This window comes from Coturnix japonica, chromosome 1 (assembly GCF_001577835.2).
Source record: "Coturnix japonica isolate 7356 chromosome 1, Coturnix japonica 2.1, whole genome shotgun sequence".
Taxonomy (NCBI): Eukaryota; Metazoa; Chordata; class Aves; order Galliformes; family Phasianidae; genus Coturnix; species Coturnix japonica.
Window position 1 is genome coordinate 130,222,677 of NC_029516.1, and position 18,867 is coordinate 130,241,543.

The 18,867-nt window shown below is 36.8% G+C and overlaps 1 protein-coding gene across 20 annotated transcripts in view; it reads left to right on the forward strand.

Moving 5' to 3' along the window:
• The window catches only part of DOCK9 (dedicator of cytokinesis 9), a 106,033-nt gene that overhangs the window by 29,768 nt on the left and 57,398 nt on the right, over positions 1-18,867 (forward strand). For all 20 annotated transcript variants that reach the window (XM_015851512.1, XM_015851517.1, XM_015851520.2 and 17 more), the window contains exons 2-6: positions 3,423-3,539; positions 10,919-11,008; positions 12,643-12,725; positions 14,207-14,276; positions 18,236-18,331. In XM_015851512.1, the coding sequence (XP_015706998.1) occupies positions 3,423-3,539; positions 10,919-11,008; positions 12,643-12,725; positions 14,207-14,276; positions 18,236-18,331 (456 nt within the window). The remainder of the gene's footprint in view (positions 1-3,422; positions 3,540-10,918; positions 11,009-12,642; positions 12,726-14,206; positions 14,277-18,235; positions 18,332-18,867) is intronic.

An 18,867-nucleotide genomic window follows, 5' to 3' on the forward strand; every position in this document is an offset into this window, starting at 1 on the left:
TGGGTAACTAGATGAAATGGATACTCTGACTGCGTGAACTGCCTTCCTACCTCAGACATCCTGGGACTCTCTACCTATTCTACGTGGTGTAGGGAACCTGCTTTGTGTTGTAGGGAACCTGCTTTGGCAGGGGGGTTGGACTCGATGATCTCTAGAGGTCCCTTCCAACCCCTGCAGTTCTGTGATTCTGTGATTGCTCTGCTCAATACCAAGATGAATTAAGTCAGGCTTCTATGAAAAATGTTCATGGGGGGAAAAAAAGCCTTGAGTTTTTAACCAAAACTTTTTATTCCCTGCTTAAGTTTACTCTAAAAGATTAATCTTCTTATTTTCCCCCAAGAATGATAGAGAATGCAGTAAGTTCAGATAATGGAATCATGTGCTATTTTCAGTGAGCTGAAGCGTGTCTGCACTCTTGTTTTCCCGTGGTTTGTGTTAGATCATGTCATATTTACTTTCGAGGTGCACGAGCAAGAACCTATGGAAAAAGCCTTTAGATTTTCTGGGTGGTGCCCTTCCTTGGGATGACCTATTGTTACTCTAACTATTGTAGAATCACCAGATGAGTACGTGTGCTGTCCAGCTGCACTTTGATAGTAATTCACAAGCAGTAACTGCTTAACAAATCAGGAGATGTTTCTGGGAAGCCTGACCTACTTCTTGGAAATAAACTGGAAGTCTAAAATACAAGATGTCTGAGTCTCACAGCACCTAAGTGTAAATCCATTGTTAGATGTTTCTGTGCTGATTGGAGAACTTAACAGGACACAATGTGCCTATGTTGTGTGTGAAGGTAAAGAAAATTACACAGGAGGCTAGAGATCTAGTGACTGGAACTGGATCTGCATTAAAAACTTGACATAGATACTGGCAATTCAGAAGCTCCGATCAATATGTTTTGATTCTGTAAAGTGTTCTTGTTTTTAAATGGTTCCAAACCATCAACTGAGTGTATCTGATGAATAAAACACAATAATTCAGGCTATACTCATTGAAAAAGTCTTCATTGGAAAAGCTCCCTGCTTTCTGTGACAGCTCTCTTACAACAATAGAATGAGAGTTTTTAGACTTTCTATTTAAACAAACAAAAAGAAGCATTTCTTTTTTTGCACAGTGTTTCCTTAAAAAACAATAATTAAAGCTTGTACAACCGTCTGTTCTTTGTATGGGTGGTTCTTTGTAGCTCGAGTAAATACTTCTGGTCCATTTACGTCAGCATGGGAACAGGTGACTGAAGGAGTGCATTTTGTTCTTTCACATCTCATGGGCTGAAAAAATGTGATTTGTTGCTGAAGGCATGTTGTAGCTTAAATATATGCATTGTGGTAACATGGTCTTTAGACAGAGCTACAGACAATACCTGTCCAAATATATTAATGATATTTTAGCAGATTAGATTTTTTAATGTGGATTTTGTCACGGCTGTTCTAAAATGCTGCTTATTTCTGATAAATTTCCGTGCCAGTAGGGCATTGGCAATAACAGAGTGATGCAGGGCAGATCTTCCTCTGTTTTGTCTTTGACAAGCATGGCAGTGGCTGGCCCAAGTGGTGAACACCATGAAACCCTGCACTCTTAGCATTATCTTAGGTTACTGAAATAAATGCTTGTTTTATATCAGTAGGAAAAATTAAGTCTTGTTTGTGAGACGTGGTTTTGCAGTCTTGACCAGGCTGTTTTGTTTGTGTCAGCAGGTCCATAAGTCTTATTCAGTAACACTGCACAAACCCAGTATCTTTTATATTAATTACAGTAAGTAGCAGACTGGGCAAATCTTTTCTCTGAAAGAGAGCTTGAGAGAGAATCGGCTTCCTTGTGATGTTTTAAGACTGGCTAAATGCCAAGTTAGCGTGCTGTTTATTGTTCTCTTCTTCATTTCTGCTTTAAGCTGATAAAACATCCTCTTCCTTTTGAATCTGACAAATGACTAAGGAAGAAATGCATAGCTCTGGAGAAACTCAGAGAAGGAAAGTCTTCAAGAGTTTTTATGGAATGATTATTTCTGTGTCAAGTGCTTTGCTGCTTAAATGGGGAGATGGTGGAGTTACAGCAGTGTCCCATTGACTTAGAGGAGAGATGTGTGTTCAGGACATCAGTTCCAAAGAGCTTTAGGTTGGTTTAAAAGCTTGTAGTAAGGTAGGAATTTGTTTTCTCTTATTTGCACTAAGAGAGGTTCAGCTTGGATACTAGGAAGAATTCCTTCTCTGAAAGAGAGGTCAGGTGCTGGAATGGGCTGCCCAGGGAAATGGTGGATTCATCGACCCTGGAGGTGTTCAAGGAATGTTTAGATGTTGCTCTAAGGAATATGGTTCAGTGGGAAATATTGGTAGTAGGTGGGCGGTTGGACTGGATGATCCTGGAGGTCTTTTCCAACCTCCTTCTGTGATAGGCAGAGACCTGATTTCAAGATGGAGTGATGTTTCTGAGGCATTATGTGAAAATGGTTCAGCTCAATTTTTCAGCTTACAGTATTGATCAGTACTTAGATGTAGATAAAGCTTTAGCAGCTGTTGCCATAATGTATAATATTTGTGTGTTTTTATCATGTATTTCTTCATAAACACAAATAATTAGATAATTTATATTCACAACTATTTGAAGTTGTTATAAGTTTAGTTAGCCAGTAAAAATAACGAGGCCCACCTTCCTCTTGAGTTTCTGTAGTTCTTGCTTTCGAATGTACTTAAAATTTGAAGTCAGTGCAGAAAGAAGAAAATTCTGTGATCAAAAAGGTCTCCATTGCTGGAGAATTCATGCTAAAAATAAATAAAGGTTTTGGAGTGATTCATCGTTCTGAACTCTGTCTAAACCTGTGTTACCATCTGACCAGTGAACAGAATGCTTGGCAGGGTAAGTGAAGATTTTTCCCTGTGCACAGCCAGCTGTAGTGCCTGGACAGCTGTACGGTGTTTAAATGTTCTATTAGTATCTAGTAACTGAACAGAGGTACTCAGGCAACTAGGAGGAAGAAAAATTATGTATGGGAATTCTGGAAAAAAGCCTATAGAGAAGAAAGTGAATTAGCCTATCCATACTGCAGGTTATTGAATTAAAACAAACCTCAAAGCTAAGACTGTTTCAGTCTCTGCTGGACACGGATCAGAGTTCTTTGGACAGTATGGAGCAAAATTTTAACATTTTTATTAATAGTGGAAAATATGCAGATGTTTATTTGCACCATACCGTGTTTGGGGGAAATAATGATTTCTTCTCTGGGGCAAATAGCTTGCTTTTATGTGTTAGCAGTTGCTGTTACTTGTATGATATTGTGTGACTTGTTGTGCATTTTGAATACTTTCAGGTTTTGGTGTGGAAGAAGTCAAGTTTTGCCAATATTTTAAGAGCTACTTATTACAATGGCCATCCGTTTGTAATTTATCCTCACTCTATACCTTAATTCCTTATCTTTTTTCTTCTTCTAGGCAAAGCCAAAACTCATAGAACCAATAGACTATGAAAATGTCATCGTTCAGAGGAAAACACAGATTTTGAATGATGCTTTACGTGAGATGCTACTGTTCCCTTATGATGACTTTCAGGTAATTTAATACTTTGTCCTCCATCTTCTAAAAATCAGATTTTTAGCAGTAATGGTCATGAGAATTTCATATTTTTCTGTTATCTAATGTTCTCTAGCTTTAAAAAAATAAAAAGGAAAAAGTATTTACCATTAGTCCCTTTATAGTACTCAATTATTCTGTCAGGTTATAGTTATAGAAGTAGCACACTTTCTTCATCCATTCAGATTATGAAGTCTACCTATGCAGCTCAGCAGTCTTAATTGCTTTTTGAAGTAGGCCATCAATCATTTCTAGATGATTTCACCCCTTTCTGGAGTAGGAAATCAAAAACAGATCTGCTTTTTATCATAGTTTAACTTCTGAAGTGATTTTTCCCCACCATAGCAGTGAAGGGTGTGAGTCTGTTAATGCATGTTAATCCACCCCAAAAAATCCATGTTAATGCACTCCCCCCCCGAAAAAAAAAGAATGCGGCCAGCAGGTCAAGGGAAGTGATCCTCCCCTTCTACTCTGCTCTGATGTGACCACATTTAGACTGCTAAGTTGAATTCTGGGCTTCCCTGTTCATAAATGACAGGTATCTCCTAGAGGGAGTCCAGTGGATGGCCATAAATATCGTAAAGGGCCTGGAGCATCTCCTGTATGAGGAAAGGCTGAGTAACCTGGGTCTTTTCAGCCTGTGGAAAAGAAGACTGAGAGGGGATCTGATAAATATTTATAAATATCTGAAGGGAGGTGGGAGGCAAATGGATGAGGCTAGGCTCTTCTCCATGGTCCATAGTGATAGGACAAGGAGTAATGGCCTAAAACTTGTACATAGGAAGTTTCGAACTAACAAGCAGAACAGCAAAGGTGGAGGAGCACTGGAACAAGTTGCCCAGAAATGTGAAGTCTCCTGCTTTGGAGATTCAAGACGCAGCTGGATGCCTACCTCTGCAAAGTATTGTAAAGCATCTGCTCTAACAGTGGGGTTGAACTTGATGATGGCTTGTGGACCCTTCCAGAATCTGTGATTCTCTGATGACCCAGCAATGTGCCATTGCAGCCCAGAAAGCCAACAATATCCTTAGCTGCATCAAAAGCAGCGTGGCCAGCAGGGCAAGGGAGGTGGTCTTGCCCCTCTACTTTGCTCTGGTGAGGCCTCACCTGGAGCACTACATCCAGATGTGGAGTCCTCCATACAGGAGATACATAGAGCTGTTGGAGTGCATCCAGGGAGACCTCAGAGCAGCCTTTCAGTATCTGCAGTGGGCCTGTAAGAAAGAAGGGCACAGACTCTTTAGCAGGGTCTGCTGTGGTGGGACAAGGGGAAATGGTTTCATACTAAAAGAGGAGAGATTTAGGTTAGATATAAGGAAGTGTTTTTTATAGTAAGGCTAGTTAAGCACTGGACCGGGTTGCCCAGGGAGGCAATCAATGCCCCATCCCTGGAGACATTCAAGGCCAGGCTGGATGAAGCTCTGAGCAACCTGATGTAGATGTAGGTGTCCTTGTTGACTGCATGGGAGTTGAATTAGATGACCTTTAAAGATCCCTTCCAACTTAAACAATTCTATTCCGTGATTAAGAAGGTATTACTGTCGAAGAACAGAAACTTCTTATGTTATTCATGCTTTAGCAATTTAAGCCTTTTAACCCTTTTTTCCATAGTCATTTATCGTTTTGAAACCTTAAATCTCAGTATGGTTTCCTGTACCTCTTGAGTCATTTAAATAATGGCGTATTTTCTGTATTTGCCATTGTGCTTCACATCTGTTTTCTTAATTTCCTTTTTCCTAACTTGTTGCTCTTACACAATGCAGGGGCAGCTCTTGGTAAGCCTCTACTCATGTGTTTTTTGTTGCCCTCATCCCCCATAAGATCAATTTAAAACAATGAGTTACAATGTTTAGAACTGCCTGTATCCACACTTTGAACAGTTTGTAGGTGGAAGCCATTGTTTAAAAACCTGTTCAAGCCATTTCCTCTTAACAGTATTATGGTTTTATGAAGTTTTTCCTTATGCTTAGGTTAAACTGTTTACAATCTAAAAAGCACTTGCCTAAAAAGGAAGCCAAGCCCTGATAATTTCTCAAGACATTAGAAGTAAGGTTAATCTGTTACCAACATGGCCATAAAACTAGCACTTTAGAAGAGATTTTCGGTGCTCTTTTATTATTTGCTCTCCAGCAGCAAGATAGCGCTTCTTTGATCATCTAATAAACAAACATATGGAAGTTATTTTTGTTCATAGGGGCAGAGTGATAACACTACTGAGTTTGTCTTAAAGTTGAAATTATATGGGGAGAAACTAGAAGCGTTTGTAATTAATGTAGATAACATTTTTTTCAGGTAGTGCTTTGAATTAACTGAAACGTAGTTTTGTGGGCATGGTTTCATACAGTCGCTAAAAAAACATACTTTTAAATTGCTATTCATATTTGATTGCAAGTAACGTTTTTAGAAAATGTTTTTATACCTTTTCTGCAATATTCAAATATATTTGGGATTTGTGTAACTTACTGAAATATGTTGAGTGCATCGACATTGCTATTGTGATTCTCATTGCCAAGTAATTATGTAACTGACTTATTGTTAGTTCTGCTCGAGTGCACTAGAGTACATAGTTTTCTAATTTTCTAGCAGCCAAGGGTTGAGACTGTAACAGTGCAGACTTGTATTGATTCTAAGCAGCTTCAAATCGCTTTGCCATTTTGATTTTTGCTTCAGAATTTTCCCACCAATTTTGTTAGACTCATTTAATGTCTTGTTATGAATTCATTGTTAATGCCAAATTCAGCTTGTAAATTCTTACTGCATCAAAGTTGCTAGGTAGTAAAGAAGCACTTCTAAGAACTCAAAATCTGTATCAGAAAATAGAAAGCTTGCACAGCAGCTGACTTCTCTGACAGTCTGTTGCTTTTCTGCCTTTCTCCCACCAAAGTTATTTCCCTAGGAAAGGGAAGGAGGAAAAAACACAGAACCAGTAATTCACATTTTTCTGATAATCATAGAATCACAGAATGGCCTGGCTTGAAAAGGACCACAATCAGCTCATCCAGTTTCAACCCCCCTGCTATGTACAGGGTCACCAACCAGCAGACCAGGCTGCCCAGAGCCACATCCAGCCTGGCCTTGAATGCCTCCAGGGATGGGACATCCACAGCCTCCTTGGGCAACCTGTTCCTTGTTTACTTCCTAACTTCTCATCATACTTGTGAGGGCAGTCATTGTATGTTTGGAGGTCCTTTTTGCTGCTTACTTTGTGGAGCTCGATTTTGTTCCTAGTAGCTGGGCTGTCTAAACTTTGAGCACCTGTGTGCTTGGCAGTCTGTTCTTTTTGTAGCTGTCTGTTTTTGTTTCATTTTCACTACGGTCCCTATATAACGTGTTTCTTTTATTACTCTCATAGAAGTACTTTTCCCCCACTTGGGGCTTCACCCATTAATCTTGCTAACCTCAGTTAAAGTTCTGTTAGTCTTAATCGTTTGAGATTTTGTCTCTTATTCTTTTGCCTCCCAGTAATATTATTAATCCTGTCCTTTGGGTACTCTTGTATGGAGTTTTGTGTCTGTTTGTAACTCACTGTATTATTCCAAATCACTTGCATTTCATGTACTAAACAGTGAAATGCCTTCCTAACAATCTTCATGAACCACACTGTTATCATAAGCTCAATAGCTGAAATGAATGATGCTTATGTTAACTGCGAAGCAGGTAAATCATTAAAAGAAACCGTAACCTAAAACTCTACTAATGGTCTTTTTGCATTGAGATATGTTCTGTCTAGTTTTTCAGAATACCTAACCTCTGAGAGCTATCTCTATTCTTACAGTTAAACTTCTTCTCAGTACAGAATAGATTTGCTTGTAGCAAAGACTACATAGGTGCATTCCTACTGAAGTTAAATATACCATTATAAAGTTACTCTGTTTTTATGTTGAAGGCATTTTGGTGCTTAGCTTTCAGCTTACATCCTTTTGACTTTGAGTTGAATGGATTTAGAACATGTTCACTTAAAACTTTTGAGTTTTAGTTTATGCAGGTTAAGTATCCGTGGAAATAAATATCACGGCAGCTTTACAGAAATAGAAGGAAGCCTAGGACTCTTCAAGAAGGCCCTTCAGGGGTAGAAGGAACAAGCCAAAAAGTCCAAACATTTTAGACGACAAAGTAAACTGATGAAATACCTTTTTTTTTTTTTTTTTTTTTTAAATAGTCAGATAAATTTCATTAACTTTTTTTCCTTTGAAATCTGTTTCATGTTTTCGAGTCCTTATCTGAGTTATCAAAATCCAGGATTCAGTTTATCTTAGAAATTACCATATAATGCAGCTTCTGACATTTTCCATGCAACTGGCAAGTTTCTTCTGACACCTCGTAGCCTAAAGGGCATCATTTAGCATGCATCACACCATCTTCTCCATTGATTGTCCTTTAAGACAAATTGTCACTGCTTCCTATCAGTTTGCATCCATAAATCAGCATTCAAAATGTGTGATAATGTGTGTGAAAGACCATTGAATTTTTACTCTGCTGTCTTCTCCCTGTTTTTTGTGCCCTTGTTTTTTCAGTCCTTGTTTTACTGTCAAGATGTAACATCCTCCTGTGCTTTCTCTCTTCACAGCTTCATAGCTTCTTTTTCTGCATTATTTTCAATAACCGCCTTTCAGTAACAGTAATGTCAGGGATTTTAAAGGGATACATAAGGCAAAGTGGGCTTTGCAGGAAATTATAATAGCTCCCATTTAACAATCATCACTAGGAATAAGCTGTGAAGAGGAGGGGAAAATAAAATCAACGATCCAACAGATGTTGGCAAGGAGTATGTGGTTTTGCAGTGATGCTGTATGTTCTTGTGCCAGTGTAGAATAACAGTACTGTCACTACGCAGACAGTTTACAAAGAACATTTTCAGACAGCTCCCAATACTTAGTCACCTCCAAAGTGTAGAGAAAAATATGTTACAGCCCTGTTTAAAAACATAAGAGGAGAAAAAACAAAAGCTGAAGATTAACAAAACAAAACTAGGGCTCTCAGGCATGTCTGGTTGGCCTCCAGACAGACCAGATGGACTTGAAGAATTTTGTATGTTGGCCAGCTTCTGTCTCTGTATATTCCTTTCCTCTGACATACCTGCATGTGGGTCCTGTTGTTCAGTGTAAAAATGCTCAGGAACAGTTTGTATGCATACTCAAGGTGGTCGAAGTGCTGCCTTTATTTTCTTGCTATAGATGTGTTGGTGTTGTCACCATATTTCCCAGCATGAAGTGAATAATTTTGACAAGTACTTTGGTGTGTGATTTACAACAAAGTAAAAACTAAAGTTCTCACTACTATATCTTTAAAATGATATGTAGAATGTTGATGATGGCATCTCTGATAATCTCATGATGAAGTGGTGTCTCTCATATTTTTTTCAATTCAGTGAACAATGCCAAAAGTGTCTTGAGATTAAAAGCGATCTGTGTGTATATATATATTCTCATGTTTTCAAAAGATTGCAAGTGGAGAAAAAATAATCTATGTGTTCATGCTGTGGGTGTATGACAGTCACAATTCTTCACCTTTTTCTCACTATCGCCGGTGTTTGCTAAGAGAAAGAGCAAATTGGTTTTCTGACTGTCAACAAATCGAGCTTCACCTTCAAACTTCCGTTAAAGATGATAGGTAATAAAATCTATTGAATCACTTTTTGATTGCTGAAAACCAAAAGAACCGTGTTTGATTATAGACGAGTTCATGGATATTCAATATGGCAACAGCTGCAAATATAAAATGAGTGAGCTCTTTGTATTCGAATTAAAAAATAGAGGAATAAAACTGAGGTTAAAATCAAAATGACCATTGAGACTGACCACTACCAAAGCTGCAGTGTGATTCATGTCAGCTCCAAACTGTATGTAGGAATCATGCTAGATAACCAGGTATGTCTTTGCATTTTTTCAGCATTTCTTTTCATAAATGTTTTACGCTTCAGGCTGTTGGTGAAAACAAGTATTTTATAGTTGATAGGGTTTAAAATGAGCTCATTTTAATAAGGAACATGATTTGAGAATTCAGAGAACTTAATCATGCATGCAGTAATGATGTTTAGCAGTTACCGTACTGCAGGTGGTTTTAACTGTGTATTTTAAGATTTACTGGTCCCATAATGTTGCTTTTCTTTTTTGTGTGTGTTTTTTTGGTTTTGTTACTTCACCTTGTACTCAAGCAGTAGGTATTGTCACATTTCAGTAGAGTGCTAGAGCAGATGACTGACTTGACTGTGAACATAGGCTGCATTTTCTTTCCTGAAGCCTTTACTGTATTTCAATGTTCCAGCTTTAAAAGCTATCCCCAGATAATGGAAACAGCCTTTGATAACAACAAAACCATCACCTCATGGATCAGTCTCTCAGTAGGGATAAGTATCCCAGTATAAGATGATATACTAATGGATATCCCTTCTTCTTGACCATTACTATGTGGAGTTTTTGGGGTTTTATAATCTTTTCACATTTTTCTCTTATGTTTTCTGATACTGTAATGCTTGAAGTATGGGTAACAAGTGAGGGATCACAGCCCCATTCCAGACACAGCCTGTGGAAGCTCACTAGTCCATCTCTGATGACATAAGCTGTGACTTTTTATAATGTTTTCTGAATTGTACAAAATTGTTTCTGTTGTGCACTCACTTACTTGTGGGCCAAAAGATTCTGTAAAGTTTTCATTTTTTATGCTTCCTAGTTGAAAGTTCCTAAGGCTTAGTATAGTGTTAGTTTATGAAACAGAAATTCATAGTCACAGTGACATTTCCTGTTCTCTGTCAGCTGTTCTTTTCTGAACTCTGGCATAGACTGGGAGTAAGTTCTGGTTCAGTAAGCATGCTTTGGCTGACGGAAGGGCATAACAGGGGTCAAGGCTTTCATTCTCACCTTCAGTTTTGTAGCATAATTCTCTCTCTCTCTTTTTTTTCTTTCTTTTTTTTTTTTTTTTTTTTTTTTTGCCAACTGAGATCTGCAATTGAATTATCCTTCTTTTGGTATGAAATTGCTATTTTCTTGAGCAATAGTTTTTGTATGTAGCAATAACACTACCTTAATGTCTGTGTTCAAAGAATTGAAGTTACATTGTCTAGGTGGAATTATTCTTACCAGTGTTTTGTTGTCATAGTAGGGGAAAACACTTCTTCATGGCATCTAATTCTTCCTATTTCCAATCTTGTCATCTTAATCTTGCTGTGGGGGAAGGAACAAATTGCTAATGTTTGAAGGGAACTAAATTCTTTCAAGTGGCTGCTCTCCTTTCCCATATTCACAGGATGTTTGCTGCTGAGCTTCTCTACTGTTGATAGCAATATAACTTGAGTGTTGTCATACTGTATTGTCTTTCCTTTACTTGCAAGTGTCATTGATTTTGTTGTTGTTATTTATCAGACAGCATTATTGAAACGACAGAGTCGATACATTCACTCGACGGTTCCTGAAAATGCAGAGAAGGAAGCTCAGAGCTTGTTTGTTACTGAGGTAAAATTGGAACCTTATGTGTTTGTGTCTGATAGCAATATTACACCTCACCTGTATTTCTACTGCTTCATTTATTGTAAAAAAAAAAAAAAAGAAAGAAAGAAAAGAAAAAAAATACCCTGAAAAAACCAATGTTGCCCTTTAGCTCTCGATATTTTGTTTTGAAAACTAGTTCTCTATAGTTTTGTCAAGGGAAAATTCCCAGGAAAAAACAAGTATTTTCTTCTTCAGCAGTTAGAAAAGGATTGCAGGATAGCTGTGAATACTGGTGCCTGTGTCACTGACATTTGAGGATGGTTCTCCTTCCACCTTCTCTTACTCTTCACGCTTCTGACTTTGCCAGTTCATTGTGGGTGATATACATGCATGATATTGATGACATTATTGAACCCATCTTAATCAACATGACTGTTTAATCCTAGACATTCTCAGTTTATTCACAGTAATCCTGTTGTTTGCTAGAACAGAGGTATTCATAGTATTAAAGCTTGTAGAGGCCAAAATTAATCCTTCATCCTCAGTTTCTATGCTACATGTATAAAAAGTACATTCTCAAACTTAGTTTCTCTTAACCATTTTTTGATGTTGGCATTCCCTTGGTTCTGAATGTTACACAAGACAGTTTGTGTCTTGTTGCGGTCTCTTAGGAACAAAAGGCTTAAAATTTTTGTCTTTTTTATATTATCTACTGTTTTTTCTACTAATATACTTCCAGCTTGTATTTTAGCACCTGAATCAACAAGTGCATATCTGTTGTAATTTTAGGAAAGCTGATGGTTTCAAATAGCTTAATCTGTTTTAAACATTAAAGTGATTTCTCCACAGTGATAGCTACCATTAATACTTATTCCAAATAATTCTAAGATAAATCTGAAGGTGATCCACAAGGAGGGAGGAGTACCGTGATTTTCTGTGGAACAAACTGCTTTACAGATATTAATGTTATATTTTGAAATAGAAAGGAAATGTTTTTGAACTGTTAGTTGCAGTGTTTTTGTGCATGTAAGTCTGTTAATAGATCACAAAATTCTGTACCGCATGACTTCTAACAACAGATTTTATCAGTTTTATGTTACTTCATTCAAAGCCAAGATAAATCAGTACTTTTATGTTTTAGCAATATGGGTGGAGTAAAACGGTATTTCCTGTGTCCTAGTCCAGTGCGATTGCTTTTCAGCAGCTGAAAGCACGTTAAGCGTAAATCTTAAGAGAAAGGAGTTTTTAGTTTCTCCATCAAAGTGCATGCAAAATTCAATATTCTATTTTAGTAATCCATCTGTCTTATAATGCTGAGCTTTCTAAAGTGTCTGTCATATTTTAAACTGCAGTAAAATGCTGCTTTTTCAGACAGCTGAAGGTGGTTAATACACATGCTGAATGTACTCACCATTTTCTGGTTTTAAGCGATTCATGTCTATAAGATAAGATCCTATTTGAACATCGCTTAATACAAAAAGCAGCATTGCAAAAGAAAGGAAGTGTACAGAATTTTCAGAGATCACTGTGTAATCATAATAGGTCATAAACAACCATATCTGAGAAGGATTTTTTTTTGCATAGGCATGTCTAGGGAATGCTGTTATGGAGTTGATTGTTTTCCAGTTAATATTGATATTTGGTTTCCATTACCATAGTGCATCAAAACCTACAATTCAGACTGGCATGTTGTTAACTATAAATATGAAGATTACTCAGCAGAGTTTCGACAGCTTCCAAAGTAAGTATGTTAGCCACTGGTATAATACGGACTTGAATTTGATGAGTATAACCATAACCTTATAACCAGTGTGTAGTAAAGACAGTAATGATTTCTAGGATGGAACTAATATGGAATGTGAAGTTTTAAGATCTTGTTAAACCATTTTCTGGGAAGATGCTGTCATAACATTGCCTTTTTCATAGGGAGGTCAATACAAGTATTTCTGTTGTTGACAGCTTATAAGTAAATTTGAGATTAAAAACAAACTCATGTAATAGATGAAACTTAATGGTAAAATGGTGGTTTATTGTTTTCACAGTTTTAGAGGTCAGTTTTCGAACTCTCCTTAGGAGCTTAAGGAGTAGAACCTAGACTAGACAAATAATTATAGGCTGAGAGAGGTGGACACGTATTTTCAAATGCTGTGCTAATACTCTGTATATATACCCTTAACTGACAGACGGTGTTTTAAGGGTTGTGTAGAAATCCAAGAAGAAACATAAGCATTTCTTTTCTGAAATCATGTTCATGTTTTCCATATTTAAACCTGTATTCAATGAAAAATAGTCTAAAACGGATGAGCTTTTTTTTGTGTGTGTGTATGCTCATCCTCGGTACAGGCATGCAATAAATATCACATCATCTCACAGCTGCTGAGATGCAATTAACTGTGATGTTATGTGCCTCTTTCAGAAAAGTTCTTGGATAAAAATAGAATTGCAGATTTAAATGTGCTTTCAGGATAAAGGAAAAATTACTGATTTAGTTCTCAGTACGTGTTTGATCAAATTCAGTTCTGCTTTTAATGGTTGATATTCATTTTTCTGTTTGTATTAATCGTTAATAAAAGCTGTAGAAATGGTTGGAGCGAAGGTTTTATTGAAAGTTTATGTGAAGATGATTTGATTTCACTAGGAGATATTATTCCCATTAGTGAGAAGCTTTGCTGTATTTGTGGCATGTGGATGGACCTTCTGATGACTTCCTTCACATTCCAGAAGGCATTTTGACAGAAGGCACGGTTCCTTGACAGAGAGAGTGATAAGGAGGAGCCTCCACTTCTTTTTTTAAATTTATTTCTAAAATGTCCCTTTTTAAATTGACAAACCCAGCAACAGCATTGCTTTTGCTCTCATTTGTTTTTCCCTTCCTAAGTCCAGATGACCATTTGCATTGTAGTTGATAATTGTTAAAGATGATTACAGGTGATGGTAATCATTGCACCTAAGATATTAAGATTGCAGAAAACAAGAAGGCATTTGTTTCTCCCCAGTTACACAGAGGGACAGTTACTTACAGAATAATAGAAAGACTGTGAGCAGATGTGCAAGTTAGGAAAATTGCAGGATAAGAGAGAGATTGTGACAAGGTATTTTTTTTGCTAGATATTCTTGTACTTTTTCCTCTTTAGTTAAGGAAATAACATCTGTATTTTTGCTGTATGGAAGATATAACCAATCACCACGTTTCTAGTATCATATAAACTTTTTCTTTCCTAGTAAAGTGACAAAACCGGAGAAGCTTCCAGTGCATTTATATGAAGTGGATGAAGAAGCAGACAAGGACGAGGTGAGATAATAATAATTCCTTTATTCTGCTTTCAGTCAAGAATGTTGAGATAGGGTAAGCAGAGTTTATAAGTTAAGCATTGATGTCAGTAAGTAAAACCAGATAGTGCATTGAACAGCCTGATTTGGGTGGGAGAGGATTAGTTACTGTACGTCCTTGCACAGAGCGCTTTATTCTTGAGATCTTAGTATAAATAAATAAAACAAGTTTTGACAGATGTTGAAAATATAGAAGCTTTTCAGTAGAGGTGAAGAATCATCTTGGAGCTTTCATAAAGTCTATTTATATTGTTTCTGTGCAGAGCTGAGTAAAATCATAGGCGAAGCTGTTCCACCCTGAAAATACATGCTGAAGAATGCCTAACAATATAGAATACGTGACAGGATAGTCTGAGTTAAAATTAGATGGATAGAAATGTGGATGTGGGATAGGTCCTGAAAATATGTGGTGAAAATGGAAGCTAATAAAGGTTTATTAGAGCCTTTATTAGTCTTTATCAAAGTCTTATGCCCTTTCGTTCTTTGCCATTGGCATAGGGAAGGCAGAGGTACCTATACTCTCAAGTAGTTTTCTGCTATGTTTTGAATGTGAAAGACTGTATTCGATAACTGTTTCTGTTATTTGTATGATTTGTTTAGTTTTTCCACACCCTGTTTCAGAACACGAACTGGTTAGAAGCCAGTTCTCTCTTAAGAGTACTTGAACTCTTGCATCACAGAAAAAAAAGAATCAAAATCAAAATAAAATGATTTTTGCGGCTTATATCCTTGATAATTACTTTGTTTATAAATTCCTTGTGTTCAGAACTGCTGCTTGTGGAGCAAAGATGGCTCCTTACAAGTTTTCCTGGATTAAATGTAGAAGTGTAGCTGAGGGAGTGTGTCTGAACAGGCAGATTTCCAAAGAGCCTCAGGATGCTTTTTCTCCATTGTTACTGTTAATGTGCACTGTGATATTTGGATGGACAGATAATTTCATGTATCTGTATCCCAAGTTTTCCAGTATGTAAGATGAGAATAGTAATGCTCTCTGTTATACTGAATTTAAGAAGACTTGTCAGAAATATTACCACGTTCATGCTAACAGAGTGTATTATAAAACAGTGAGTTTAACATGGGGGGGGGGGAAGTGGATGAAAGTAGGATTTACTGTGATTGTTACTAAGCAAATATGGTTATAACTGGAGTTTGTTAAGTACTGAAAGGAGAGCATGGGTATTGCCAGGTAGTACATTTCTTACATGCGATGTAAGTGTAGGCGGGAGGACTTCCTGTTTCATTCTGCCCAATTTCCTGTTAGAGCAGGCAGTAAAATCGTAGCTCATCCAGAGTTAATAGCTGCTAGAGAGGGGTTCTGTTGCTCTTTCTAGAGGAACTTAAAGTGTAATCAGAAGAAAAGAGAGATTAATGGGAACAGGATGAGGGAAACAGATTGTTTCCTCCAGGGAAGAATATCTTGCTGGTTAAAAAGTGATACTTTTTTGGTTTTTTTTAGTAATCTAATAGTTTCAAAAACTGAACAGTCCTTTCTTACAAGTACTTACATATTTATTTGCCAAAAAGCAGAAGTGCAGATCTTAAGTTGGATGGTGTTTTGTCTTTTTCTTCTCTACAGATTTTTTGAAAGGTGATTTATCAGGGGAATGGTAGAAAAAGACAAAGCTGTAGGTGATTAGAATTGGAGGAAAAACAGATAAAGGTTTATTTTAAGCTTAACCTGTTAAAAAGGGGGAGAATTACCTTTGCAAATCATGCTATAGAGCCAACAAGCTAATGTTTAAAAATGGAATTTTTTAAATCAGTCAGGGATATGGGGTCCAGATAAGGAGTTGTTTTTATTGAAACAGTCTCTGTTGGAATAAATTTTGGGGCAGTGTTAGTGGGAAAGATCATTAAAAACGTGAAGCATAATGTCCAGCAGTAATAATAAAAGTAAGGAAATTAACTTATCAGCTGGAAACAGGATGTATGTTTTCATTGTGAAAGTAATGTGTTAATGACTATGAGCTTTGTGTTATTTTCTATTAACAGATGGTAGCCTGGAAAAATTCAGTAGATTTTTGGCTTTGTAGGCAAGAATTGTACTTTATAGTAATGGCGTAACTGGAGAGGCCCAAATGATGGTCGGTTTTGCTATTAGGAAGTATCATGCAGTTCAACAGAGCTGGGAAACGGTGCGCTTCCGAGACTTTGAACTGGAAAGTCAACAGAGACAAATCTGAATTCTTAGTGACATGGGTAATGAAAAAATTTACGTCAAATCAGGTGGTCCTTTTGTGTCTTATGAAACTACAGAAAAGATGTAATTTCATTATTTTGTGACATGCTACACGGATAATAACTTCATCTTCTTGAACTTGTGGTTTTAAACCATCCTTTCTGAGGGGATAACTCTCACTGGTGTAGCAGGAGAAGCATAGTTGTAAACCCAGTGTCTTCAGTTGTCTTCTTTGTATCTGGATTGTGGTGCAAGAATTAGATAATGAAGAACAGAGTGAAGAAGGACTAATGAACTGAAGATGTGAAACAAGTAGGCTGCACTGCTTAAAGAGTGAGATTCATGGAGGCATGGGAAAATTTAGTATTTTTAGTCCTTGTTCCTGGGGCACCTGTCAGGTGTTATGAAAGTTGGACCTGATTTCCTTTCAGGCAGACTGTAGTTTTTGCAGGAGCGGATTGATGCAACTTTTGCCTTCTGTTAGCACTTTTTTGAAGTTCATTTCTGCATATGCCTATAAATATGCAAGATAGACAGAATAAATAAGCTGTAAATAAGTTAACTAGGGATGTCTTACAGAATGTTTCTTTAGTTCTAGAAACTAATGAACGTTATTCAAAATTTGGTTCAGCTGTTGAACTAATGACTGTGTCACTCATGTTACTAATTTCTGTGCTTCTTTCTCTTGATAACTGAGGAAAGGGGTTTGAAGATGTATTGTGGTTGATTGAGGTTTTGTTTTCAATTGGCACTCAACTGATTTTGAATGATTGGTTGTGATCAGAGTTTTTCCTGTAGACAGTTGAAACTTTACAGGTCTAATTAATTAATGCTTTTATTGCGTCAGAATGGATTACCTCAACTAGAAACTGTGGTAAAGTGTCTGCTTGGCACTGCTTTTAATGATTGCTTGAATTGATGATTTAGTATTTATTATGTGGAAGTTGTAAATCCATCACTTTGATTGGTTTCAATAGTAGAGAACTACTTTTCAGTAGTTAGCAACATCCCGTGGGTCCAAATGTAGTTCTAAATTCCATGAACTGGCAAATGTAAGTGGTATACAGGCAGTGGGTGTGTTGGCTGATACGTGCACAGGATATGCTGTTTTTGTACTTGCCATTGCTGACAAATTTAGTCTTATTTGTCTTAGAAAGCTTGGGTTCTGAAATGCAAATGACCTGATTGAATTTAAAAATACAAGAACTTAGTTCTCTGTGAATTACTAAAAAGGAAATGTCTTTGAAGTAATATGTATTAAAGCAAATGGTTTGAGAAATCTCTTTTGAAGATTTGGTTAAGCACAGTCTTATACTGTTCTTTCTGATAATAGAAATTGCTAACATTTATTGCAACATGAGAGTAGAATACACAAGGAAAGCTTAAAAAGTAAATTCTATTGAGCTTTTACCTTTAGCCCTTCTTAGGGGAATTTATCTTGTGTAATTTTTGGCTATCAAAAGATCTAATCAGCTGTCTATTTGGATTGGCCACAGAGAAACCTATGTATATAAGTGGCCCTGTTGCATATCAGAAGTTTGATGAGGTCAGTCTCATCTCTCTTCTTTAATTAAAATAGTTTGAATTACAAAGATGCATAATTTTATAGAACACTTTTATCATTACATTTTGAACATAACCATTCCATCTTTAAAAAAATAGCTTCTGAAATTTGCTGATGTGTATCACAGTTTCAGTTTGTGATGCCAAACTTTTTTTTTCCTTCCTTCCTTCATCTCCAGGATGCAGCATCTCTCGGGTCTCAGAAAGGTGGAATAACAAAACAAGGATGGCTGTACAAAGGCAACATGAATAGTGCAATCAGCGTGACAATGAGGGTAAGTTTATTAATGTCCTACGCCTGATGAAGAATGAACACCCTTATTAAAATACCTCTGTGCCTTTGTGAAGTCCATTTTCATGTAGTTTACTTGTAACAAAAATAGCATGGGATGAATGAGAGATGCCCGTATGCGAAGTCTTTCTTTTTAATATACCTGAATAAAAAAATGCATTAAAAATTAAGTATTTGAGAGGTGAGAGAAGCGTAGTGTTTTACAAACCTTTCTCAGCTGTGCCCTAGAACGTTAATAGTAGAAAAGGGATAACGTAGTACAAATTCTTGTTTGTATTGCATCCTCATTTAGAAACCAATGGTTAGCACAGTAAATACCTATTTTACATACAGTGCTGTAGAGTCATTTATAAATACCAAGAGGCAGAAAAAACTTTCAGATAATGCAGTAAAATCTTACTGCAGGCTTTTCAGTTAAAATGTTTCTTATGCATTACTAATTTCAGCCTTGTTTTCTAATGATACTGAGTAGGTTATGGGCAAGTAAAAGCTTTTCTTCTGTAACTGACTGTGTAAATA